Raw genomic sequence first — 20,977 nt, forward strand, 5'->3', positions numbered from 1 at the left:
AGATGCCAAGATTACATGAGAAGCTGACATTTGTGGCAGCAGTGGGTCTGGCTGTCTTAGCCGTGGTGCGGTCGTCACCGGTAGTGGGACCGGAGCCTATCCGCTGCGTCCCCTGTACGCAGGAGAAACTGACAGCGTGTCCCACCATCCCAGCAGACTGCAAGCAGGTGCTGAGGGAGCCTGGCTGCGGCTGCTGCATGGCCTGCGCTCTGGAGAAAGGGGCATCCTGTGGGGTTCACACAGCCCACTGTGCTGAGGGTCTCCGCTGCATTCCCAGGCCAGGGGAGCCCAGACCTCTCCACGCTCTGACCAGAGGACAGGGGGTCTGCAATGAAGACCTGGACCAAGGTAATGAAGTTATTCACGGTTTTGTAATTTGCCTGCATCGTTAATATGACCTACTTTGGTGGTTATTCAATCTCAAAGAAACAAAGAAAACCTTATGAAGCAAACTTTTTTTTTTACATTTCTAATCAAAAACAAAACAAAAAATATATATATTTTACATGTGCAGAGGAAACGGATGGAGTCCCTGACCATGGCTCCCTGCACCACTTGTTGGGCCTTAACCATCCCTTTGATCACCAAGACACAGCTGAGGGCCAGGAGAGCATCAAGGCCAAGGTCAACGCTATCCTTAACAAACTGGTGCAGCAGGTGAGGACAGAGACACCGGCTCACGAAGCTTATGAATCAAACAAATCCACCATCCTTCCAGAAGAGGGAGCACTTGGTTTTGAGGAACTGTGTTTTTTTTTTTTTTTCATGTTTTTATGTTGGTGTAGTTCTCAAAGTGTTAACTTGTGTGCGTTTGCACAGGGTCCCTGTCACATCGAACTGCATGCTGCACTGGACATGATAGCCAGCTCTCAGCAGAAACTAGGTGAGAAGTTCACAACTTTCTACCTCCCCAACTGCGACAAGCACGGCTTCTACAAGGCCAAGCAGGTGAGAACCTCGGGATTAAATAAAAAAAAAAATAATAATTAATGAATAAAATTCATCCTGTTTGTTAGAAGAAGTTTATTCTCAGCCACTGGGTGATTTATTCATGTGGCTTTTCACTCTCTGTTTCTTGTCCAGTGTGAGTCATCGCTGGTTGGACCGCCTGCCCGCTGCTGGTGTGTCTCTTCCTGGAATGGGAAAAAAATTCCAGGATCCCAGGACCTGCTCAATGATTCAGAGTGTCATCAAGAAGTCACACTCTGAGGTTTTTTTTTTTTTTCATGAACACATGTAAACACACACACAGACAAACATGCATAATTCTTAAAATCGCATACAAAAACAAACTCATACCAAATGTAAAATCCTATTTCAAAGGGGGAAATTTCCTCGTATTTACATGATGTATGTATCAAAGCTTATTTATTCGCAGCTTGTATATTCTTACCATTAACCATATGTCATTTTTAGATTTATTTTATTTTTTTTGTATGTTTGCCTATTTTCCAATTGTAAATAGGACAACACTGTATACATTTGTGTTTATGACTGAATAACTCCGTTCCTCACAACCACAAGTCCGCAGCTATGCCAGGCCCATTCCAGAGTCTTCAGGATCAGTTCTTTTTTAAATTCATTCAAAATTGGAGCTGTGCACAGTACAAAACAACACAGCCGCTCATTCATTCAACATGTTGACATTGTCTGAATGTATCTCCATTGGCGTTTCCTCAATGGGTATTGAGGGAAATACTTAAAGCACCACAAGTATGTGCACAGCAGCCAAGCACAAACATATCAGGGCTCATCCAAACCACCATGAGGTTTGGGATGGGTTGTTCTGTATTTGTCTACCTCTACTAGTCTCTGCAGGTCTACAGGTTTAACAGAGTGTTGCCAAAGGCTCTACTCTGCGAAGCCCCTCTCACCTTTTATTTGTCTAGTTTCACTGTGGTCTTTTTTTTTTTTTTGACCTATTTTATCATCTAAACTAGTATTTATTATGATTAACTTGTGTGTTTATTCTTGTTTGTGTATCGTTTTTAAAAGGAATGCTGCTATTCAATTATTGGTTTTGTTGTATGTATATAGTCTTTTAATTATGTGCATGTGCATCCAATTAAAATTGTAACATTTAAATTGCAGGGTGTCAAGTTTTAATGTGTTTCATTCATGTTCCAAAGAATGAAGGAACTAAATACCTGCATAAACTTATGTTGCCTTTATTAAGTAAAAATAGACCTCTGAAGGTTGCATTTAATACAATTTATCTAAAAAAAAAAAAATCAGCTTATACATTGTTACAACAGAACAGTAAAAACAACAGTACATATAACACAAAATTGACCTCTTTCTTTGTGTGGCTTGTGATCCAGCATAAAAATCTGATATGTACTGTAGTGTTTGTTTGAGCTGCACTGTCCTGTGCTTGAGGAGCAGGATGCAACCCGGAAATAAAAAAAAGGATTTTTTTTTTTATTTTTTATAAAATTAAAATTCATCGTAAGGCACTGCGTGCTTACTCTGAGAGACAGGCTGTATTCAAACATACATACTTTTATGGTTGTCGTGACGACACGTCATTATAACAAATCATAGCATACAAAATATGATTACACTTCATACATTATGCATATTTATGTGCAATGCCGCTTAATTGTGCGTAAATTAAGAGCACAATGTCTCAGAACAAGGCCTCAGGGATCAGTTCTTTAGGTGAATCCTCTTCCCTAGAGCCATCCAGGTTTGGTCTGAGACAAACAGCTTATAAAGAATTCATCCATTGCATGAAACTACTGACTGTATCTGCAATACAGAGACTTTTTTTGTCTGGGTCTTCCTCTGTTCCCCTTGCTCTGCCTCTGAAAAAGGTCCCACAGGCAACAGATAGAAATAGCAAACATCCATATATCAGCTGAGCCATCTCTTGACCTCTCTCCCAATATCCTCAGTGTCACCATTTGTTTACAAAACGTCTTCTCTCACTCCCACCCTCCCTCCCTCCCTCCATCCTGCTCTGCTCCTATTGGCTCCCGGAGACGTAGTGCTGGGAGTCTCCCCGCTCCTTTTCATTAAAGGCTGGTAAAGGATGCCCGTATTTGTCCACGCACCAACAGAAGCCTCGCTTGTTGCCCTTGGATGGACGGCACTGAAAGGCAAGGAAGGGGACGAGGGCGAAAGGAGGGAGGAGAAAAATGTGCGAAGCAAGTTGAATGTGCAGCATTACACTTTACTCAATGAAGCAGAACAGCAATAGCTGAGAGGTAGTAATGGTCAGATTGCGCTGAGTCAACGCAGCCTTGTCCAACACACTCTGGTATTTTGAGCTGCTTTTATGGTCTACCTCCTGTCCCACACACACATATAGAGACCTTAAAGGTAAACAGAAACCTGGTAAAATATTTGCTTAGTCCCATTTGTGAACAACTGAGAAGCAGGATCTATTTTCAGAAGCTGGTGGCCGGTACGAATCATCTGTTGCTGATTATACCCCGCAGCTCCAAATTATGGGTAGCCTACTACAAATGACTTACAGAGTCTGTGGAGCTACCCAAGGGCTGTTATTTTACTGCCAATTTTACTAAAGGTCAACCTCCACTCTAGTAAAACATGGAGCCGTTTATTTCAAGGGCTAAAGCAACTGTGCTGCTGTTCCACGGCGGAGTCTCAGCTGACCGGGGGGGGGGTTGGGGGGGCAAGACATCTTCATTGTTTTTAGGATTTCAGCTGATTTTGACTCTCTCGCACTCAGGCCGTGCAAGGGAAGATGCTTACGGTTCAATTTGGAAAACGCATGTACCTGCTTTCACTGCATTTTTGTATGGACAAAAATATCATAAATAAAAAAAAAAAATGTCAACCGTAAATATCACAAATTGTATGTGCTTCCAGCACGCTGGGTGTTTTTATTCCTCTAAAGAGACATTTGCTGTTATTATTAGCTTTAATAAGAGATGTCTTTGCTTAAAATCACGCAAAGGTCCAAATTAAACTGACCAACATAAAATCTCTGCCACTCCTTCAGCGCCCGAGGGCTCCGTGCGGCACACTAGGTCCATTTTACATAAACAAAGACAATGAGCCTGGCGTTGTGAGGCCGGTTATGAGATGATTGCAGGTCGAAGAGAACGCTTCCATTAAGCAGGAGGGACTGCTATGTAATAAGAAGAGCTGCCTCTGTGATGCCGTGGTGCGGGAGCCGTAAGTGCCTGCACATGAATGCGTCAGAACCACTCGTTTATTACAACCCGATCGTGGCTGAACCATGTGAGTGTGGGGATGGCTGCAGCTCTATTTCTGTGCACGCTTCTCAAAAGTCCAGCAATTATGGGGCGAGCGCATCGGGTGCTGGTGGCCACCTTGACGTCTGTCTCCCTGGGAGGGTTCCCATTAAATGGCCGTCGTCCCAGTTGTCAACCCCACTGGGGCTTGGCCCCCGTGGTTCCTGTCTCCAGACCCAGTGGATCGGGTCTACCTCACTTGTGTGGTAGTGCAATGATGAGGCTCTAATAACTACCGATGACTGCAGGAGGACAGCTACAAATCTGTAATTGGGCTGCGCAAGACCTAAAGTTTGAGTCACTCACTAGACGTCAACACTGAATCTTTATTATTGTAGCCTGCTAAAAAAAAAAAAAAAAAAGGAAGCCTTTCAATTCTGTAAACAAGTTTTTATGAAGTTCGTCTTTAATTTACGCGCAGTCTCAAACTAAACTGATGCATAAATGTTGAATTAGCACAGTATCAAATGCTGCCCGTCTGAATGTGCTGTGTTACCTGCTTTTTCTTATAGAAGCCCTTCTTGTCACAATTTGGTATGCGGAAACCTCCGGGGTTGAGAATGTGAGTAATCTTGAGGCTGCCGAGAATGCTCTCAATTTCTCTCCGACAGGGACCCTGCGGATGAGGGAACACACAAAATGTTACTGCACTCTCTCCAATACTTGTAGATTTATCTCCAAGCCCGTAAACGCAGCACAAGGCATGTATGTAATAGTTCTGCAACGAGAGACATGAACAAAGCTGGCTCGTGCTGGATCACACACTTGCCCCGCTGTAATACCTAAACAATGGTGGCTGCAATATGAAAGAGGTGATGGATGAGAAATGAATTCATCCGGCCGACTCGAAGGGGCTTAACAGTTTGCCAAAGCTCCTTATAATTCTTACACGTTACACAAAGGAGGGGGGGGGGGGGATAAAGTGAATTCAAAGGGCTCCAACGCGAAGCCAAACGGCTTCGCCCCGAATCCAAGTTCTCCAGTCACTAATCAAAGCAGCCAGTCAAAGCCCATTACTACTGTGCGCTCACTTCTCTGTCCAAAGTGAAGATCAAAATAGCAGACGGGCTTCCCAACAGGCACTCACTCAGGCCAATCCATCATTCACTGGCTCCTCGGTGCACCCGGCACGCGGACGCCTTGTGGCCAAACGGCCGCCTGACCTAGGTCAGCCGCAGGTCCCTCGTACCCGCTCGGTGCCATGCCCTTCTACTGCTCACGCTGCCTGCCAACCGTCAGTGTGCTACCCAAAACATTTCATCACCCGCAGGGGGGGGAGAAAAACACCAAAACACAGTGGAAGCGGAGGAAAACATTCCTCCAGCGCGCACTGAAGACAGATACGTGTTGGCTGTGGTACTTACATATTCTCTCTCCTGTTTGGTCTCCAGAGAGAAGTTCTGTTGGTCCGTGATGAGTGGTCCCAAGTGCTCCTCCATTTTAAAGCTCTGGCTTTTCTTCTGCTGCTCACGTTTCAGGATGTCTGACTTGGCAGAGGGGAACAAGGGGTGAAGTGGAGGTCTAAGGGGTCCCAAGGGTCTGTGGGTACTGTACAAGGTCTGAAGACCTGAGCCAGTGGAATTCCGCTCCTCGTCCTGAGTGTCAACACCCTCTGCTGAAGAGCAACACGTGTTGATTCATAAACACTAGTGGTAGTTTATGCTGATTTAGACATTTTATATTCCATGTCTCATGGTATAGTACGAATCAAAAACATGAAGATTAACACATTGTCTCTCCTCTGGATTCAGGGAGGTTCGGGTGTTCTGACTGACTTAGGAAAGGTACATCTTCCTCTTCTTCTAACTAGGGCCTAACAAGCTTTGTTGAATTAGTTTCAACCTGTCTCAACCATCCACCTCTTGTTTCCCCTAAACGAAGAACATTTTAACAAATCACATAATTTAATGACAGTAGCTTTCATTTGGATTTTCTATAATGTACCATCAAATCTTAACCGATACACTGATGATGCAAGTGCATCACAGTGGAGATTTCTTCCCAGATTGACGCCTCAGCTTTTTTTTTCCCGCACGTTTCTTCTGTGATTAAAACTTTACAGACTGAACTAGGACAAAAATACATTTGCTCATTGATGTTTATCCAGCGCCTCGGAGAAGATTCAGTGATGATTTTTCTAAAGTGCAAATGGATTTAAAACGCAGCCGCAAGACAAACCTGGTAGTTCATTGACTGGAGGAGTTGGTCTGACGGTTAGTCTCTTGTTAGTCGCGTTTGCACATATCCCGCGTCCCTCCAGCAGAGCCTGCAGAGGTTTCGTCTCACCAGGTTGATGCTGACAACTCAGTCCGGAGCCACATCTCCCGGTGTACACGCCGCACGGTTGGCCAAAGCTCAGCGCGCAGGTCATGCAGCAGCCGCAGCCCGGCTCGCGGACTTTCTCGGCGCAATCTTTGGGTAAAGGTTTACACAGAAGCCGCGCTCCAACATCACATGGCTCGCATCTGATCACCGGTCCGACCGCACCTGACCTCCGGCCGAACGAGGCCAGGACAAAAGTCATGCAAAGTGCGCGAAGACGTGAACCCATCGTGGCGTGTGAGTGCGTGCGGCGTCGAAGTGAGAAGGCGCGCGTCGGGCAGTTTTTCACTCATTCACATAAAGCCACCGGACAAAACATCTCAATATATAGACCCCAGTTGACTGTAGTCACACCCCCGAATAACTTGTGGTCTACATGAATTGCCTCGACTTCGTTATTTTTTGAAAACCATCAGAGCAATATGCTGAGGTTTATGCAGACCAGTGGAGTAACATTTATGATTTCCCCTTGAATAATTTCAACAAACGGGAGTATTTGACTTTAACATAGGAATCAGAACTCTTGATATTCTGCATGCATGTGTCACCTATAAAGCAGTACATACAAATGATTCAGTAAATATTCGTGGTACTCAATAGAAAAATGTAAATGTGTATTAGGTCTGCTTTTAAAGAGTAGAGCATCTGCTATACGCGGTTGCGCTAATAGGGGGCGCCAAAGAGGCGCCCTGGTGCGTTTGGGGGTGTGTAATTGAATAACTCAGTGACACTTGGAGGCTAAAATGGCCTCATCTGCTGTGTGTCCGCAGGTTTCGTCTTTGTTTTGTGTGTCCCCTGCTGTTGTTCATAGGTGTGCTCACATTAGTATCTTTAACTTGTGCCTGCATGCATATTGTATAATGCAGTAGCATCGTTTGTCCTTTTATTTACCTCGACGCATTTGCAAGTCGTTCTGCGGAAATGTGACTTCAGAAGGCTGTAAACAAAATACTGACTTTGCCTGTTAACAGACAGCTCTACAGCAAAGCCGTGCTCCGTGGAATGCTAAACATTTGTTTAATATGCGGAAAAAAGTCTGCCGGTTTTCCTCCCTCTCTCTGCTCACACAGCTCTTTGGTGAAGGGGGGGGGGGGGGCTCTCCCAAGCCACCTGTGCATATTCAGCATAGCAGAGTAGAGCGTCAGGCACGGGGAGTAATGTACTGAAGGAATGTCGTCCCACAGAGCGACCACTCAATATAGAGAGAGTGTGAAGAATTTCCTTTTGCACCTCCAGGATATGACTGTACATGTGTAAAACATAATCTGCCATTAAAAGCTATACAAGTGCTTAAACTGTAATCTGGGTCCACTGCTTTAAGGTTGGACAGGTTAGAAGCCTCAGGTGAAATTGAAAGAGTGGCCTGCATAGGTGATAAACTTATAGGTAGTTCTAATTAGATGTTGCCATTTATTTTCCTAATGATGCCTTTGCTATTATATTTCAGTCGCCTTTAGCTTTTAGAGGTTGGACGGGGAGCGTCAGTGCACAGCCATTTTCAGGTCTCTCCAGACACGTTCATTTGGGTTTAAGTCTGGGTTCTAGCTGGGCCAGTCAGGCACATTCACAGAGTCCCTCCTTTGTTATCTTGGCTGGGTGCTTAGGGTAGCTGTCCTGTTGAAAGATTAACTGTCACCACACTCTGAGGACTAGAGGGCTTTGAAACAGGTTTTCATCAAGGATGTCTTTGTACATTGCTGCATTAATCTCTCCCTCGATCCTGACTAGTCTCCAAGTTCCTGCTGCTGAAAAACGTCCCCACCATGCTGTACTGTAGGGATGGTACTGGCCAGGTGGTGTGTGGTGCCTGGTCTCTTCCAGACATAACACTTGGCATTCAGGCCAAAGAGTTCAATCTTTGTTTCATCAGACCAGAGAATTTAGTTTCTCGTGGTCTGAGAGTCTTCGGCAGGGCTTTCTGAGGAGTGTCAGAGGTCTTGGACTTCATCGCTTGGGTTATGCTCGGACATGCACTGTTAACTGTGGGACCTTATATATACAGATGTATGCTTTTCCAAATCATGTCCAATCAACTGATTTCCCACAGGTGGAATCCACCAAGTTGTAGAAACATCTCAAGGATGATCAGTGGAAACAGGATGCGCCAGAGCGCTTTAAAGATTCTAAACAAACTTCGGTCACGTTGTAATTATGGGGTATTGTTTGTGGAATTTTGAGGAAAATAATAAATTTGATCAATTTTGGAATAAGGCTGTAACATAACAAAATGTGGAATAGTTTGATGTGAATACTTTGATGCACTGTATGTTGAGTTAATTGACCCAATTTGATGTAAAGAGATGAAAAATGTATGAAAAAAGTAATCCAGGGCCGGAGGACAAAAAGAGGATGACGGGGTTTGTTGCAACAAACATGCTTTATTGGCATTATTATCAATAAAGATACTCTAAGTTGGTTGCATTAGTAGTAAGTAATAAATAATGTTTCTTTTGGCAACTTCATCCAGTGGGTGATGTTACTGTAGCGACAGGGAAAAACACAAGAATCTGCAGCGAAGGCCAAAGCTCACAGATTGAAAAGCGCATAGTTTAATCGGCCGGAGATCTGTAGAACATGTCTGGGTTCACCTAGGAGAAAGATTTAAATCCACGTATATATGGCCAAAACATTAGAACCAACTCTTTTTATAGCTCACTCCAGTACGACTCCACTACCCACTTTGACCTTAATAATAAAACAAAGTGGAATTATCACCTTTCTGACAGTTTCAACCTATAAACTGAGAAATTATAACATTGTAAAAGTAGAATCCATGGCAGAGACACTATTAGCTTGCATTAAATTGCACAGATGGTCATAATGTTATGCTTGATCGGTGTATATATGTGTGTGTGTTTGTGTGTGTGTGTGTGTGTGTGTGTGCGTGCCCCTCACACTCAAACACCAACCACGGTTGGGGGTTTATGTGCAGAGACTGCGTGGAAGTGTGCTGGAGGAAAAGAGGACGGGTGGAACTGTGCAGGAATGAGACCGCCGCAGATCACATGACAAGTCTGGTACGGTCACAGTTTTACCCCATTGTCTCATGACCGTCTCTTGTTTAATTGCCCCTGTCTGAGAGCTTTTCGTGCAGAATTTCTTCACACAAGAATTGGACACAAAGGTCTCTATTATGATTAACACGATTGTTTCTTCCCTGTCATTCTGGCCTGCACATGCAGAGCTGTGACAATTATGCGATTAATAGAGATGTGGTTTGAGTGGTTTGAACAAAAACTATCCAAAAGGGCAAAGGGCCACCTTTCATCCAATTCCATGGTTGATTAATTATTTTTTGGAGTGGTCTGTCCATGGAGCTGTTATGGTCCCAATGTCTGGAGGCTTTGGCCTCTGAGGCCGTCCAAGGGTGTAATTGGCCTGAGCAAAGTGGAGAATGGAGAGAGAGCAGCACTCAGCACTCAGCTTGACAGATTGCAGAGGGCTCAGCATTGGGCAGAGTGGAGGAGCTCACTCTGGGCCCCCGAATACCCCAGACACTAACTTCTCTTTTTGTCTCGCTCATGTACTGTACACTCATTACACTATTTAACATGTATTTACTCACAATTGTGCACATTATGAAAACGGGAAAAAAAATTAAAACTAAGAAGTATGGTTTTAATGCTTCATTAATGTTATTGTGTTATTAATTTAGTATTTATGACAGTCAGTGGAAAATGCTGATGGGGACCCAAAAAGATGGAATTGTCACTGTCTATGTACAAAGCTATTACTGTCTCTGACGGGTTCATGCAACTGCAAACCCACTTTCTACAACATCAGTATGCTTTTTGTTTGCAGGTCACCATGACCGTGGCCCATCGAAGGAAACACTGAGTCACTTTTTATTGCAGTGATGACAGCAAAACATTAGAAATACCTTTTGTTTCTCTCTGTTTATATGGCTTAAAATGTGCAGATTTTTGCACTTTGCATGAGTTTTTAAATGATTCGGGTGTAAAATATTATTTACATAAACGTACTACTAATTAGTAATTTATCCGTTGCTTCCCACTCATGGTGACCTGACATGAACTATGGCCTTGCTCGGTAAGAACACCCAATTTGTTTTTTGTTTTTTTTAGCACAGGGGATTTAAATTGCTCTGCAATCCTAAAACGAACTTTCTATTTTTGTTTCCCAAACCTTTGTTCTGCTGCAGAGCAAAGAGATGAGCCCTGTCCCTCTAATTAGGAATACTGCAGAGCTGGCCTGCTTCCGGAATGAGAACGAATTCCGGTAACCTGAAAAACAAGGCCTCGCCCCTCCACATTATCTCCAAAATGAGAATTGATTAGCTTCAGTCTGCTGGAATGGGCTGGTTTAAATCTGTGAAGTTTAATGAAAAGCTGGCAAAGACGTCCACAGTGTGTGTGACAGGCTTAATCAGTGTCTGCTATGGTTCCTTGCTCAGGTAGGAGACACAATAGCAGTGATTAGATTACAGACACTCAGCACCCACCACGTTTAGGGAAATAAGCCCAACGCTCTTCGGCAGTTTATTGTCTTTTTCTTATTTTCATATATATTATACTGGATCTCCTGACAAGCCCTTTTAGACTCTCTGAACCTGCCAGAGCTTTTTTTTTTTTGGTTTAATTTTGAGGCCACTTCAAAGTAAACAGAGGAAGATGGACTCCGAGCTCTCTGCAGTCACCACACCTGGCCCACTTCCTGCCCTGCCTGGGAATTCTTCACTTTCACCACCTGCGGACGTACAGCAGAGAGGTATAGGAGGGAGTGTCTCACCCATTTCTTCTCTTCTTCTTCCTTAGCGAAGCTCTGCAATTTTATTTCCTCTCAGCACCATTGGAATAACCTGTTCAGGCTTGCGAAGAGGTAAAATCCTCTTTTACTGCATTACACACGAGACGATGGACATGTTGGATATGTGCATGTGTACAGGGCAAAAAAAACAACAACAATTGCACTAAGTACTTGTGTGTCACCTTTTTAAAGGCAGTGTGTGCCACACTTTAGTCTGTCCCCCCTTAAGTTAAACTTGACTGGGAAATAAGCCACGAAACCTTTCTTGGCTACTGTGCAGATTTGAATGTTTTGTGTTGCTACTGTCCTCTGCTGGCTGAAGCTTGAACTGAAGACATTTTCATTCTGTACAGTTGCTGTAAATAGGGGTTTGTTCATATCTGACCCCTTGACCCCATTCTGAGACTATAGCTAATATTGGAAGACAGTGAAGCTGGAAACCTTGCTGTGTCAAATATTTCAGCTGTTATGCTGTTAATTTGTTAAAAAAACATAACCCTTAAGCTATAGCCTGCCAATATTTCAGTCATTGCAATATCATGTTGTGTAGCCAAGCAATATCTAAACCTATTTAACTTTTTTGGAAATTGTACCGGAGACCCACAAGGCTAATAATCCAACAATAGGAACGTTTTTAGGGATATATGAAAATAAAGATGCAGAAGTCATCTACACCCAGACATGTATGTCTTCATGTACAGACATAAACTTATAAGTGCATCTGCTGGTTGCCTGGCAACTGGTCTAGACTGGATTGCACTTTGTCTCAGAGGGGTTGATAGATCATCAAGACTGCATAAATATTTCTTTATGTTTATTTACAGAACACATTGAACAATGCAATATTAATATACAAAAAAAACCTGCTCACATGTAGCATGTTATCAACACAGTACTGAATGAGTATGAGGTACAGATAATAGGTCGTGAAAATGATAACATAACAAAAGTGTACATAATCAATGGAAGAATATCACAGAGGTTTATGATGATGGTGGGTCCCTCTATGAATATAATGGCTCTCAAAAACACAAAAGTTCAAAGGAATTATATTTTGGTCATTATCTCATACACAAAGTCAAAAAGCACTGAATTGGGAAATTGACAGCTATAATTTTTCCCCCCAGAGCAAGTAAATTGCATATGTCATTGACAAATGACTAGCTGAGTTTGTCAGATACTAAATTCATTTGTGCAATTCCAACACTGAGCATTTTTTATTTTAGTTTTGAGTTCGCTTTCCTCTAAAACACAATGACATTTGAATTGTCAATATAGCAGCCTGGGTGTTTGAAATTCAAATTCAATGTACAAAGGAATGTATGCTCATTTATTTTTCATACTGAAAAAGCCCCTATAAAGAGGGCAAAGCAAACTAAAATTTGGCAGCTGTGAATGGAACGCAATTATTTTCTACACAAAGTATAGATATGTTTTTAACCGAATCATGTCGAGTCAATATATATTAGGGTTTAATTAAAATATTTTTCTATGGTTTCTTTCATTTCACCACACATACGCACACACACACACACACCTAAACACACACACACACAAAAATGTTGCTGACAGCTTTGTAAGTGGTCATATACACACGCACGTCTTCAGAAAAATTATTTAACAAGTTCAGAGCAGCCACATACATGCTGCAAATGTACAGAGGGCCAGAGTTTACATTTAAAATTTACATTGCATAGATAAGATAATCCTGTATTCAATGTAGCCAGTGGCAGAGCCTACGTTATACAATTTGCTGCACTCTGTTGGCACATTTTAAAAGGAAATACTGCCTGCTGGACAGTGTGCAACACAGAGTTGCCTCTAAATTAGTTACACCTTTACAGAATGTTTGAATAAAGCTTTTTTGTTTAAATACTAGTATAAAATGTTACATGCAACAAGGTAGGGCTTTATTGACTTGTTCATAAAAATGCTATGCATTAATAGGAAGAGCAGCCTTTGAGGTTTGCACTTAAAATATACTTAGATTGAATACATCTACTATAATTGTATATGATGTTAGATAAATCTGTAGAAAAAAAAAGGACAATCCTTGTTATTTTGATATTTTCTTACTTGGCTAATATACATTTCATTTTACAGAAAAGTATTTATATTTTTCTCTTAAAAGATGTCACTTAGCCAGCACTGCTAAGTGATTGTTAAACTATATGTAACATCCAGTTAACATCCAGGTTAAATGTCCATATCATCACCGTCTTATGTCCTCAAATGTTGTCCTCTGTGTAGCCTTGCAGTCTTTACTTCTTGTTTGCACTCTTGATAGCAAACTGTCTAGTTGAGCTGTGTCCTTACTTACTCTTCTGTGAGCCAATCATCACCTTGGAAACAAAGTTGACAATGGCACTCGCTGGCTGCTCGGGGTCATGTTCGGCAAACAGGTGACATATATTGTCCATAGAAGTGCCAGTTTTCCGTGCCACAAAGCCGAAGATCCTGCAGAGGTGGAGCAAAGAATTTAATAGCAGCATTTACTGAGCCCCTTTAATAAGAACAGCTGTTGTGGTTGTAGCTACAAAACAAAACGAAAAACACACTAACTTTGCTGAAGGGCAGCCATCTCTTTTCCACCTGTGCCAAGAGAAATGAGAAAAATGATTATTGTGTTATTAGCACTCCGCCACCTACACATTTTACATTAGTATTGAAACCAAAAAAGTTATTTTTAGGGTTATATTTGTTGATATTCCAATGCTTATGTAGTTTCCTGCTCAAATTGTAATTATCTAGGAAACATTTTGTCATACCACACCCTCTTGGAGTAATAACAGGTTTACCTAACAATAGTCAGCACTCTAACAACCCCTCAATGGTATGTGTTCAAACTTTAAATTAGCAGTACTCACCTTCTATCTTGAGGGTCCAATGCACAAAATATTACTGTATTGACATTGTAATGCCTCCTAAAGAAGAGTCTAAAAGGGAAACAGGGTGGTGGTTATTGTGAGAACAAGGTCTGAGCATGTGCAGTAAATGTACATACATGTATCATGGAAGTGGTGTAGTACTCACTTCCTCTGATTATCAGTGAGGGTTATTCCCTGGGAAGACACTTTGAAGTGGACCACGGTTGAGACTGATGGAGAGTTGGAGCTCAGGGTCATAGTGGTGGCTTTCTGTATGGCCTGGCTGCCCGTCAGGGACTCCATCTCCACTGAGCCCAAGTACCACACATTACAGGCTACAGGAAAACAGATGCAAATTAGACTTGCATCACACCTGCTAGGTGAAAACAACTTCAGAGCAAGTGTGTTTCGTAACACTGAATTGCATATAAGGCTTGTGTACAGTTCCATCAGTGCGTTGTGGTAATGTCTATTCATAGCAAGTGACGCTTGATTACCTGCACCCTGTTTAAGCAGCTCAGCAGCTGAGTTGGTGACTGATTGTGAGGTATTCTCCACAACATCTTCAAGAGGATCTAGGACAGTGAAAGTAAAAATAGCAGCGGGGTTTATCCAGTGAAAACATTACAGAAACAGAAACAAATACAATTACGAAATGTCCAGACAGATAAATACACACGCTGGCAACATTACCTAAATGATGTTTTTTTCCTACTCTGACCATAAGTTTGTCTAAAAAAAAAACAAAACAAAAAAACAGCTGAGCTGACTGCATATGTGTTAGTGTTTACCTTTATCAGGTATAATAAGTTTACAGGGCAGGGCCAAAGGAGTGATTGAATGCTGGCAGACCAATGCTGTCAGGCTTCCTGTAAAACACGAGACAATTCCAACCACAATCATGTCTTTATTACAACTTAAAATAAATAAATAATTAAATAAAAATAGTTAATTAAATACAATAAGTGCCAAATGCCAAACTTGTTGATTAGATTTATCACTTATCACATGAATCTGCAACAGAAAAAATATCAACAACACGAATCAGCAACCTATGAAACGGCGCCAGACGTTTTTAATCCGTCATAGCCACTGGTACACTGTGGCACACACCAATAGAGGGCAGCGTCGTGCATAAAGTCCTGATCCATGTTGTCAAACAGTCAGGAGCTGCCTCTGTTGTAAACACAAGAGACCTCTTCAACGAGCAGGGACTCACCAAAATACGGCTCATTGGGGCAACCCTTCAACCGAACTCCTTTCTGTGTACACTCAATCAGGAAGTGGCGTACTAATTCATTGGACAGATCACCTCCTGGGAGAGGATACAGCAAGAGAGGCAAAAGATGGCAAAAGATGAAGATGAAGTGAATCCTCACCATAACCTGTGGTCGGTTTTAGCAAAAACTGTCCTCTATTTGACACCCTAGATTTACTCTGACCTAAATAATAGCTACAAGCATTTACCTCAGTAAAACGTGTCATTTCCCAGCCTTGAAGAGTTACATAAAACATATTAAATTGCTACATTCAATGTCTTCAGAGATTAATGGGATTATGATTCAACAGAAGCGCCACGGAGGGGGCAGGAGGAGTCAATGTCAGGAATGTCTCAACACAAAGGCTGGAGAAAGGCCCGCTCCTTAAGGTGGGTTGGGTTTCACACTTTTAAAAAGCCACAATGCCCCAAGTTTAAAAGTGTGGAGAGGGGCCGTGTCATGATGTCACCATAGGTGCCGCTAGACTGCAGATGACTGGATGCAAACAAAAGGACAGGTGTGAGTGGGAGATAAATGGAAAAGGTTGAACGCTGTGGTAGGCCCATAGATGAAGAACATGAGGACATTCTTTGTCACTCGGAGTTGTTTTGTAAGAAAACATAAGTAAAAAATTGTCCAAAAATGTTTTTGATATTATTTGTGTTAGGTGTACTGTCCTTTGGCCCTTTTGGATAAGAAAAACAGTGATGTGTGAATCTCATCATCATTCAATGAGCCTTTGTTTTCATGTTGAAACATAGCCAGGGGACGTTATGTGGGGCAGGGAGCTTCCCAGGAGAAGGCCCTGGGACCAAAGTAGGTTTATGGACCAAGCACATCCTTTGTTAAGGGGTGAAACATTAGCTGCACGTCTATTGCAACAGGGGTCTGATTGGCTTCAGCTTGATGTTGCCCAGGAGAAAAACAGAGACAAGTACAGTGGTTGTAACTGTAGATGGCTTGTGGGGGATTACGTGACGTATTGGTTGACCAGTCCCTGATATCATTATTGTAACAATTCAAATAATATTTCTGAAATCTTTTGGGAAACAAACAGAGGACTGCTATCACTCTACATACTATACATCGAGTTGAAGGATGAGATTAAATTAGCATGAAGATTGAAAGTGTAAAAAGACGTGTTTCCATCATAAATTATAAATCTCAACCTCAGTTGCATAACCAAGTTCTTTTTCAAAATGCTGATCTGTTCCTTTAAATAATATACACTCACAAAGAGAAACGGCTAAGCATAGTCCATCCTCTATTGCAATAATTTTAATTAAGTACAATTTTGTTTCGAGCAAGTTAATAAATATTTAACCTAAAAGGTTGAAATGCATTCTTTCTAATCATCCACATGTATCGTACCTTTCTTGGTCTGCTGAAGAACAGAAGGTGGGGGTGTAGCCACCTTCATTGCCAGTCCATAAGCCCCTCTGAAAGAGTGGCTGTCCCTCACGATGAAGCAGCCAGGCTCCTTGTCCTTCAGGACCAATATGGCTGAGTGGAGAGGTGACATAATTGTGAGGCCACTGCATAACTGTGCAAAAATTCCCCTTAGTCTGGAACAAACGGAGACACTAGAAGCCTACCTTGATCCCTGGAGATATCTGGCTTGTACCAGAATTTTGAGGTGTCCTGCACAAATTTTACAGTAACCTGCTTGTTGGCAAGTACATCTGGAAAACACACAATTTGCACTAATAAGCTCAAGTGACACCGATGATGGAATTAGCTTCTCTAGGAGACCTTGACTTACCTGGCAGAGGAGACCCTGGGCCTGGTGTTTGAGCCGATAAGTCAGGCAAGATATTGGGAAAGGGAATACTCAGGGAGCTGCCACTGTGGGGGCTTGAGAAGCCACTCAGGGCAGGGGAGGCTGTTCCCAGCGAATGCTCCCCATCTGATGCACGCTTCTTCTCGGGCAGTAATGGGGGCTGCACCTGGGACGGATTTTGACCGTCCATGGAGGTCAGGAGATCCCTGTCCATTCCTACATTTCCTAGCACAGAAGAGGAGGAGTTTGGACAATCTCTGCCATAGCCAAGGGGAGAGTCATCCTGCTCTTCAAAACTTTCACTGCGGTTGAGAGCGTAGCAAGCCATATGACCTCGCTGGCTACTTCGTGGCGAGCTGTGGGCATTAGGGGCAGGGTGGATGTGGCCATGGTGAAGGGGAGGCGAATGGTGGCCGTAGTCCAGTGACATGGCGTGACCTGGGGGTTGCCTGACTGAGGGGTAGCTACTCAGCGAGGAGTGGTGGCTCAGGACGGGATGCTCCGGCCAGGACGGTTTCATGGAGCTTATTAAGAGAAAAAAGTAAATATTTTATTTATCATCTCTGGTACCAACACTAAAAACAACTTTTAATTAAAATAAAAGGGGCTGATTGTGAATAAGTCAGATCTCTACCTGTCTGCCCGCTGAAGGGTTCCAACCATGGGGATAGAGTGTGCAGCATTTAGGGTCCTGTGACAGCTGAAGGAGGAGTTTGACAAACCATCAACACTGTGATTGGTCATGTCCGAATATCCCTGAGGTTCTGAGTTTGAAATAAAAGATGAGTTTAAGCACATGTGTACAAATTCTCAGACAGGATAAAGTTGTTCTGGCTTTAAATGTTGCAACCAAAACAAATACACAGATTAAAAAACATATTTTGAATAAAATTCAGAAAGAAAAGTGGCAATAAACTTGTATTAAGTAGGTTTGTAGTACTTAAAAAACAAACAAAAAAAAAAGAAGCCATGGAAATCGAAGAAAATCTTTGGAAAAGAGCTACAATGGATTTGAAATCAATTTAAACTGTCCACTTGGCCTTGAACCCATAGAGTCAATAAATCAGGGTAGAATCCAGCTAGAAATTAATTATCTAAAAGCTCTATTATAATGAGTTATATTCTGCAGCGACTGACAGCTCGAAAATCTAAAAGCTCATGTTCCAACTTGGACTTTACAGTGAGCTTTTCTCTGGGTTACTTTTATAGGAAAGAGAGGTAGAAAGCTCAAAGAGTCGCTGGCCTCTTCTTGTCCCCATTTCCCCTCTGTGTACACAGAGACACTTTCATAGGGGAAGAAAAGTTTTTTTGTGTCGTGCCTCCTGACCCACAGTAACCATGGAGATGTGGCAGGACGGATGAATGCAGTGATTCTTGCCTGCATGTCTGAGGTAGTACAGGGCAGAGCAGGAGCACATATCTGCTCACAGGCCCTGCAACCTTTACACATACTGTAGATGTCTATGGAGCCTCACAGAAATGATCGTCTGGTTTCAGGAAGTTTGTTGTATGTACTTGCTTTGCGTAACAACGCTGATTAAAAATATGCCAAATAAACACAGGTACACAAACGTATTCTGAGCCATATATGATGCAATACATCAGTAGTTAGGCTTTAATAAAATGTTAATCTATTTACACAGTGGATAAAGATTAAAGGCAACATAAAAAATTACTTATTTTAGAGTTTACTTCAAAGTCCACATATGCAGCTCCTATAAAGTGCTATAAATGCACAACTTTTCCAATTTCCTATGACAGTCTTACAGCCTGGGTGTGTTCCACCTCAGATAAACACCACAAAAAACATCCACACAAAAAGAAACAAAAAGGGCTCAGTTTTAATCTTAAGAACAACATTGTTATGGCTAAAAAAGTTCTCTTCAGGCCATGACCACACAGACATTCTCCAAAACCAAACAAGAAGTGCAGAGACTGGTTAGGAATCTCCCTGCTTTTTGCATTTATGAGACATCTTTGTCTTGGGCCTCTGTCTGAAAGCCGCTAAGATTCCACAAGCAACAATGTCACCATTATTAGGTAGATGCAAGGGGGATCTGAAATAGCTCCGTTCTAATGAGAAAGTGGACCCAAACAGGTATATTCACAGAAGAGACATGAAAGAGGACTCCTGCAATTACCTCTCAGTCACTGTGTCTTTTTTTTTTCACTCAATATGTTTAATTGGTTGAGGGGAATCACATACATAAATGAAAAGAAAAATATGGGAAATGCAAAAAAAAAACAGACAAATATTTTTTTCTTCTTCACAAGAAGAAAATTGTTTTGTCTGTTGTTTAGCTTCCTATAATGTGGTACTTTCCACCGACCGGTTTACTGAAGGCTCAAATGATCTGGTTTATCAGACAATCGAAGGACATTTCTGTACTTTACATATAGTAAATGTAAACTTATATGGAAAATTGTTTTTCTAAACTGCTGTTCTCTTTTCCAGTGTCTATTCTTATTGAGTCTCAGACTGAAAGATGACTTAATAGCTAATTAGCATGTGATGCTAATAAAGAGTTTGTTCTGAACATACCATGGTTTGTTCTGTAGTCTCCATATGAATGCATGTTAGAAGATTGCCTGAAAGGAGTCACCTCTGACATATTTTTTACTAAAAACATAAAAGCAAACAAAGACAGGCACATTTAATTTGACTTTCCAGAAAAGGCTGGTCACACAAATAAAAAAAAAAATCAAATAAATAAAAAAATCAATTGAGCTGCCTGAATGAAGTTATTCACAGTGACAGGAAACGTATTGTACTTACCATAAGGCGTAGGTGGAGAGACAGGGAAGGCTGGAGTGGGTGGAGTTATGTCACTCCTGGCCTCAACTCCGCCGTCCATTTCTGGGCCCTGAGCCCTGTAGTCAGCCCTGTCACTCCTGTACAACATGGAATGCTAGAGCGGACAACGCATACACACGCAGTAAGCATCCCTACGAAATATCATTTAGTGGGACAACAGCATATAAAGATTACAAGCACTATACACTATGCTGTCCTCACCTGGGACTGTGGCACGCAGGGAGGGTACGTCCGCTGGCCTCTGTACTCTTCTATCCCACCCCAGCCTGAGCTGCAAAAGCCTGGGTGATCCACAACATCACATCCCTGGCGACTCGGACTTTGTGTGACCCCCACACGCACCTCGCCCGACTGGACAGCTGGGCACACACAGAGGCAGGCCAATCATTAAATGTTATAATGTCAAGGAAGTAAACCGTGTTTTGACCTTCGCTACTTTTCAAAAAAGGCATCGCATTTTAAAAAGTATAACGCCTTGCATTGAAATTGCAAACTTATCCCTACAATGACACAAAACAACAATCCACACTTAGCAAGTTTAAATCTTCTTTTTTCATCAGAAGTCAGCAAAACAATGGTCAAGGAATGAATAAAAATGAAGATATAATTAATTAATAAAAATATATTAGTGCAAAGGTTTGCATCCCCCTTCATAAATTAAGAAAAATAAGAGGATTTCACAATCCTCGTATTTTAACAATAAAAGGATGCAAACTTTTGTATCCAACTGTAAATATGTTTAACAGTGCTCTAATGTGCTATTGTTAGTGTTTTACAGTTATGTGTTTGCAATCCCTCAAATTTGAATTGGGGCGGCTACTTTAATGGGTTCTTACTGAAGAAAGTTTGGGACTGAAATTTGAACCCGGGTAAAACCACAAATTGAAGCGACCGCACTGCTAAAGCCAGGATACGGCCTACAGAGATGAGACGAGTAGCTG

General features: G+C 42.1%; 3 protein-coding genes across 8 annotated transcripts in view; 1 reads left to right on the plus strand and 2 right to left on the minus strand.

The window, feature by feature from the left end:
• On the plus strand, nt 1–2,085 carry igfbp1b (insulin-like growth factor binding protein 1b). 2 transcript variants are annotated; one of them, XM_067474383.1, is made up of 4 exons: nt 1–348; nt 515–657; nt 820–948; nt 1,084–2,085. In XM_067474383.1, the coding sequence occupies exons 1-4, from the start codon at nt 3–5 to the stop codon at nt 1,207–1,209; spliced, it is 744 nt and encodes a 247-aa protein (XP_067330484.1). In that variant the 5' UTR covers nt 1–2; the 3' UTR covers nt 1,210–2,085. The 2 variants fall into 2 exon arrangements, with proteins under 2 accessions (XP_067330484.1, XP_067330483.1); XM_067474382.1 differs by having other exon boundaries at nt 515–948.
• Nucleotides 2,086–2,176: 91 nt separating this feature from the next.
• On the minus strand, nt 2,177–6,877 carry LOC137098287 (insulin-like growth factor-binding protein 3). Of its 2 annotated transcripts, none has more exons than XM_067474385.1 (4): nt 6,405–6,877; nt 5,591–5,838; nt 4,723–4,842; nt 2,177–3,094 (listed from the first exon to the last, which is right to left on the minus strand). In XM_067474385.1, exons 1-4 carry the CDS (start codon nt 6,775–6,777, stop codon nt 2,969–2,971), a joined length of 867 nt encoding a protein of 288 aa, XP_067330486.1. In that variant the 5' UTR covers nt 6,778–6,877; the 3' UTR covers nt 2,177–2,968. The 2 variants fall into 2 exon arrangements, with proteins under 2 accessions (XP_067330486.1, XP_067330485.1); XM_067474384.1 differs by having other exon boundaries at nt 5,591–5,841; nt 6,405–6,858.
• A 5,235-nt stretch (nt 6,878–12,112) lies between these two features.
• Nucleotides 12,113–20,977, minus strand: part of LOC137098289 (tensin-3-like) — a 30,404-nt gene continuing 21,539 nt past the window's right edge. For 2 of the 4 annotated variants that reach the window (XM_067474386.1, XM_067474389.1), the window contains 14 exons: nt 20,238–20,395; nt 19,998–20,130; nt 19,764–19,841; nt 17,856–17,985; nt 17,204–17,745; nt 17,037–17,123; nt 16,813–16,944; nt 15,402–15,497; nt 14,974–15,051; nt 14,680–14,757; nt 14,349–14,517; nt 14,183–14,251; nt 13,878–13,907; nt 12,113–13,772 (listed from right to left, as the gene is read on the minus strand). In XM_067474386.1, coding sequence (XP_067330487.1) covers nt 13,628–13,772; nt 13,878–13,907; nt 14,183–14,251; nt 14,349–14,517; nt 14,680–14,757; nt 14,974–15,051; nt 15,402–15,497; nt 16,813–16,944; nt 17,037–17,123; nt 17,204–17,745; nt 17,856–17,985; nt 19,764–19,841; nt 19,998–20,130; nt 20,238–20,395 — 1,925 coding nt within the window. In that variant the 3' untranslated portion in view covers nt 12,113–13,627. The remainder of the gene's footprint in view (nt 13,773–13,877; nt 13,908–14,182; nt 14,252–14,348; nt 14,518–14,679; nt 14,758–14,973; nt 15,052–15,401; nt 15,498–16,812; nt 16,945–17,036; nt 17,124–17,203; nt 17,746–17,855; nt 17,986–19,763; nt 19,842–19,997; nt 20,131–20,237; nt 20,396–20,977) is intronic. The other 2 variants (XM_067474387.1, XM_067474388.1) reach the window with 2 other exon arrangements.

The sequence above is a fragment of the Channa argus genome, chromosome 14 (genome assembly GCF_033026475.1).
Source record: "Channa argus isolate prfri chromosome 14, Channa argus male v1.0, whole genome shotgun sequence".
Taxonomy (NCBI): domain Eukaryota; kingdom Metazoa; phylum Chordata; class Actinopteri; order Anabantiformes; family Channidae; genus Channa; species Channa argus.

Coding starts and splice junctions, on each gene's coding strand:
- igfbp1b (XM_067474382.1), top strand. CDS start 3: ATGCCAAGATTACATGAGAAGCTGACATTTGTGGCAGCAGTGGGTCTG. Junction 349..514: donor CAATGAAGACCTGGACCAAG/GTAATGAAGTTA, acceptor TTACATGTGCAG/AGGAAACGGATGGAGTCCCT. Junction 949..1,083: donor GCTTCTACAAGGCCAAGCAG/GTGAGAACCTCG, acceptor TTTCTTGTCCAG/TGTGAGTCATCGCTGGTTGG.
- LOC137098287 (XM_067474384.1), bottom strand. CDS start 6,777: ATGGGTTCACGTCTTCGCGCACTTTGCATGACTTTTGTCCTGGCCTCG. Junction 5,842..6,404: donor TCCAGTCAATGAACTACCAG/GTTTGTCTTGCG, acceptor GTTGCTCTTCAG/CAGAGGGTGTTGACACTCAG. Junction 4,843..5,590: donor CCAAACAGGAGAGAGAATAT/GTAAGTACCACA, acceptor CCTCATCCGCAG/GGTCCCTGTCGGAGAGAAAT.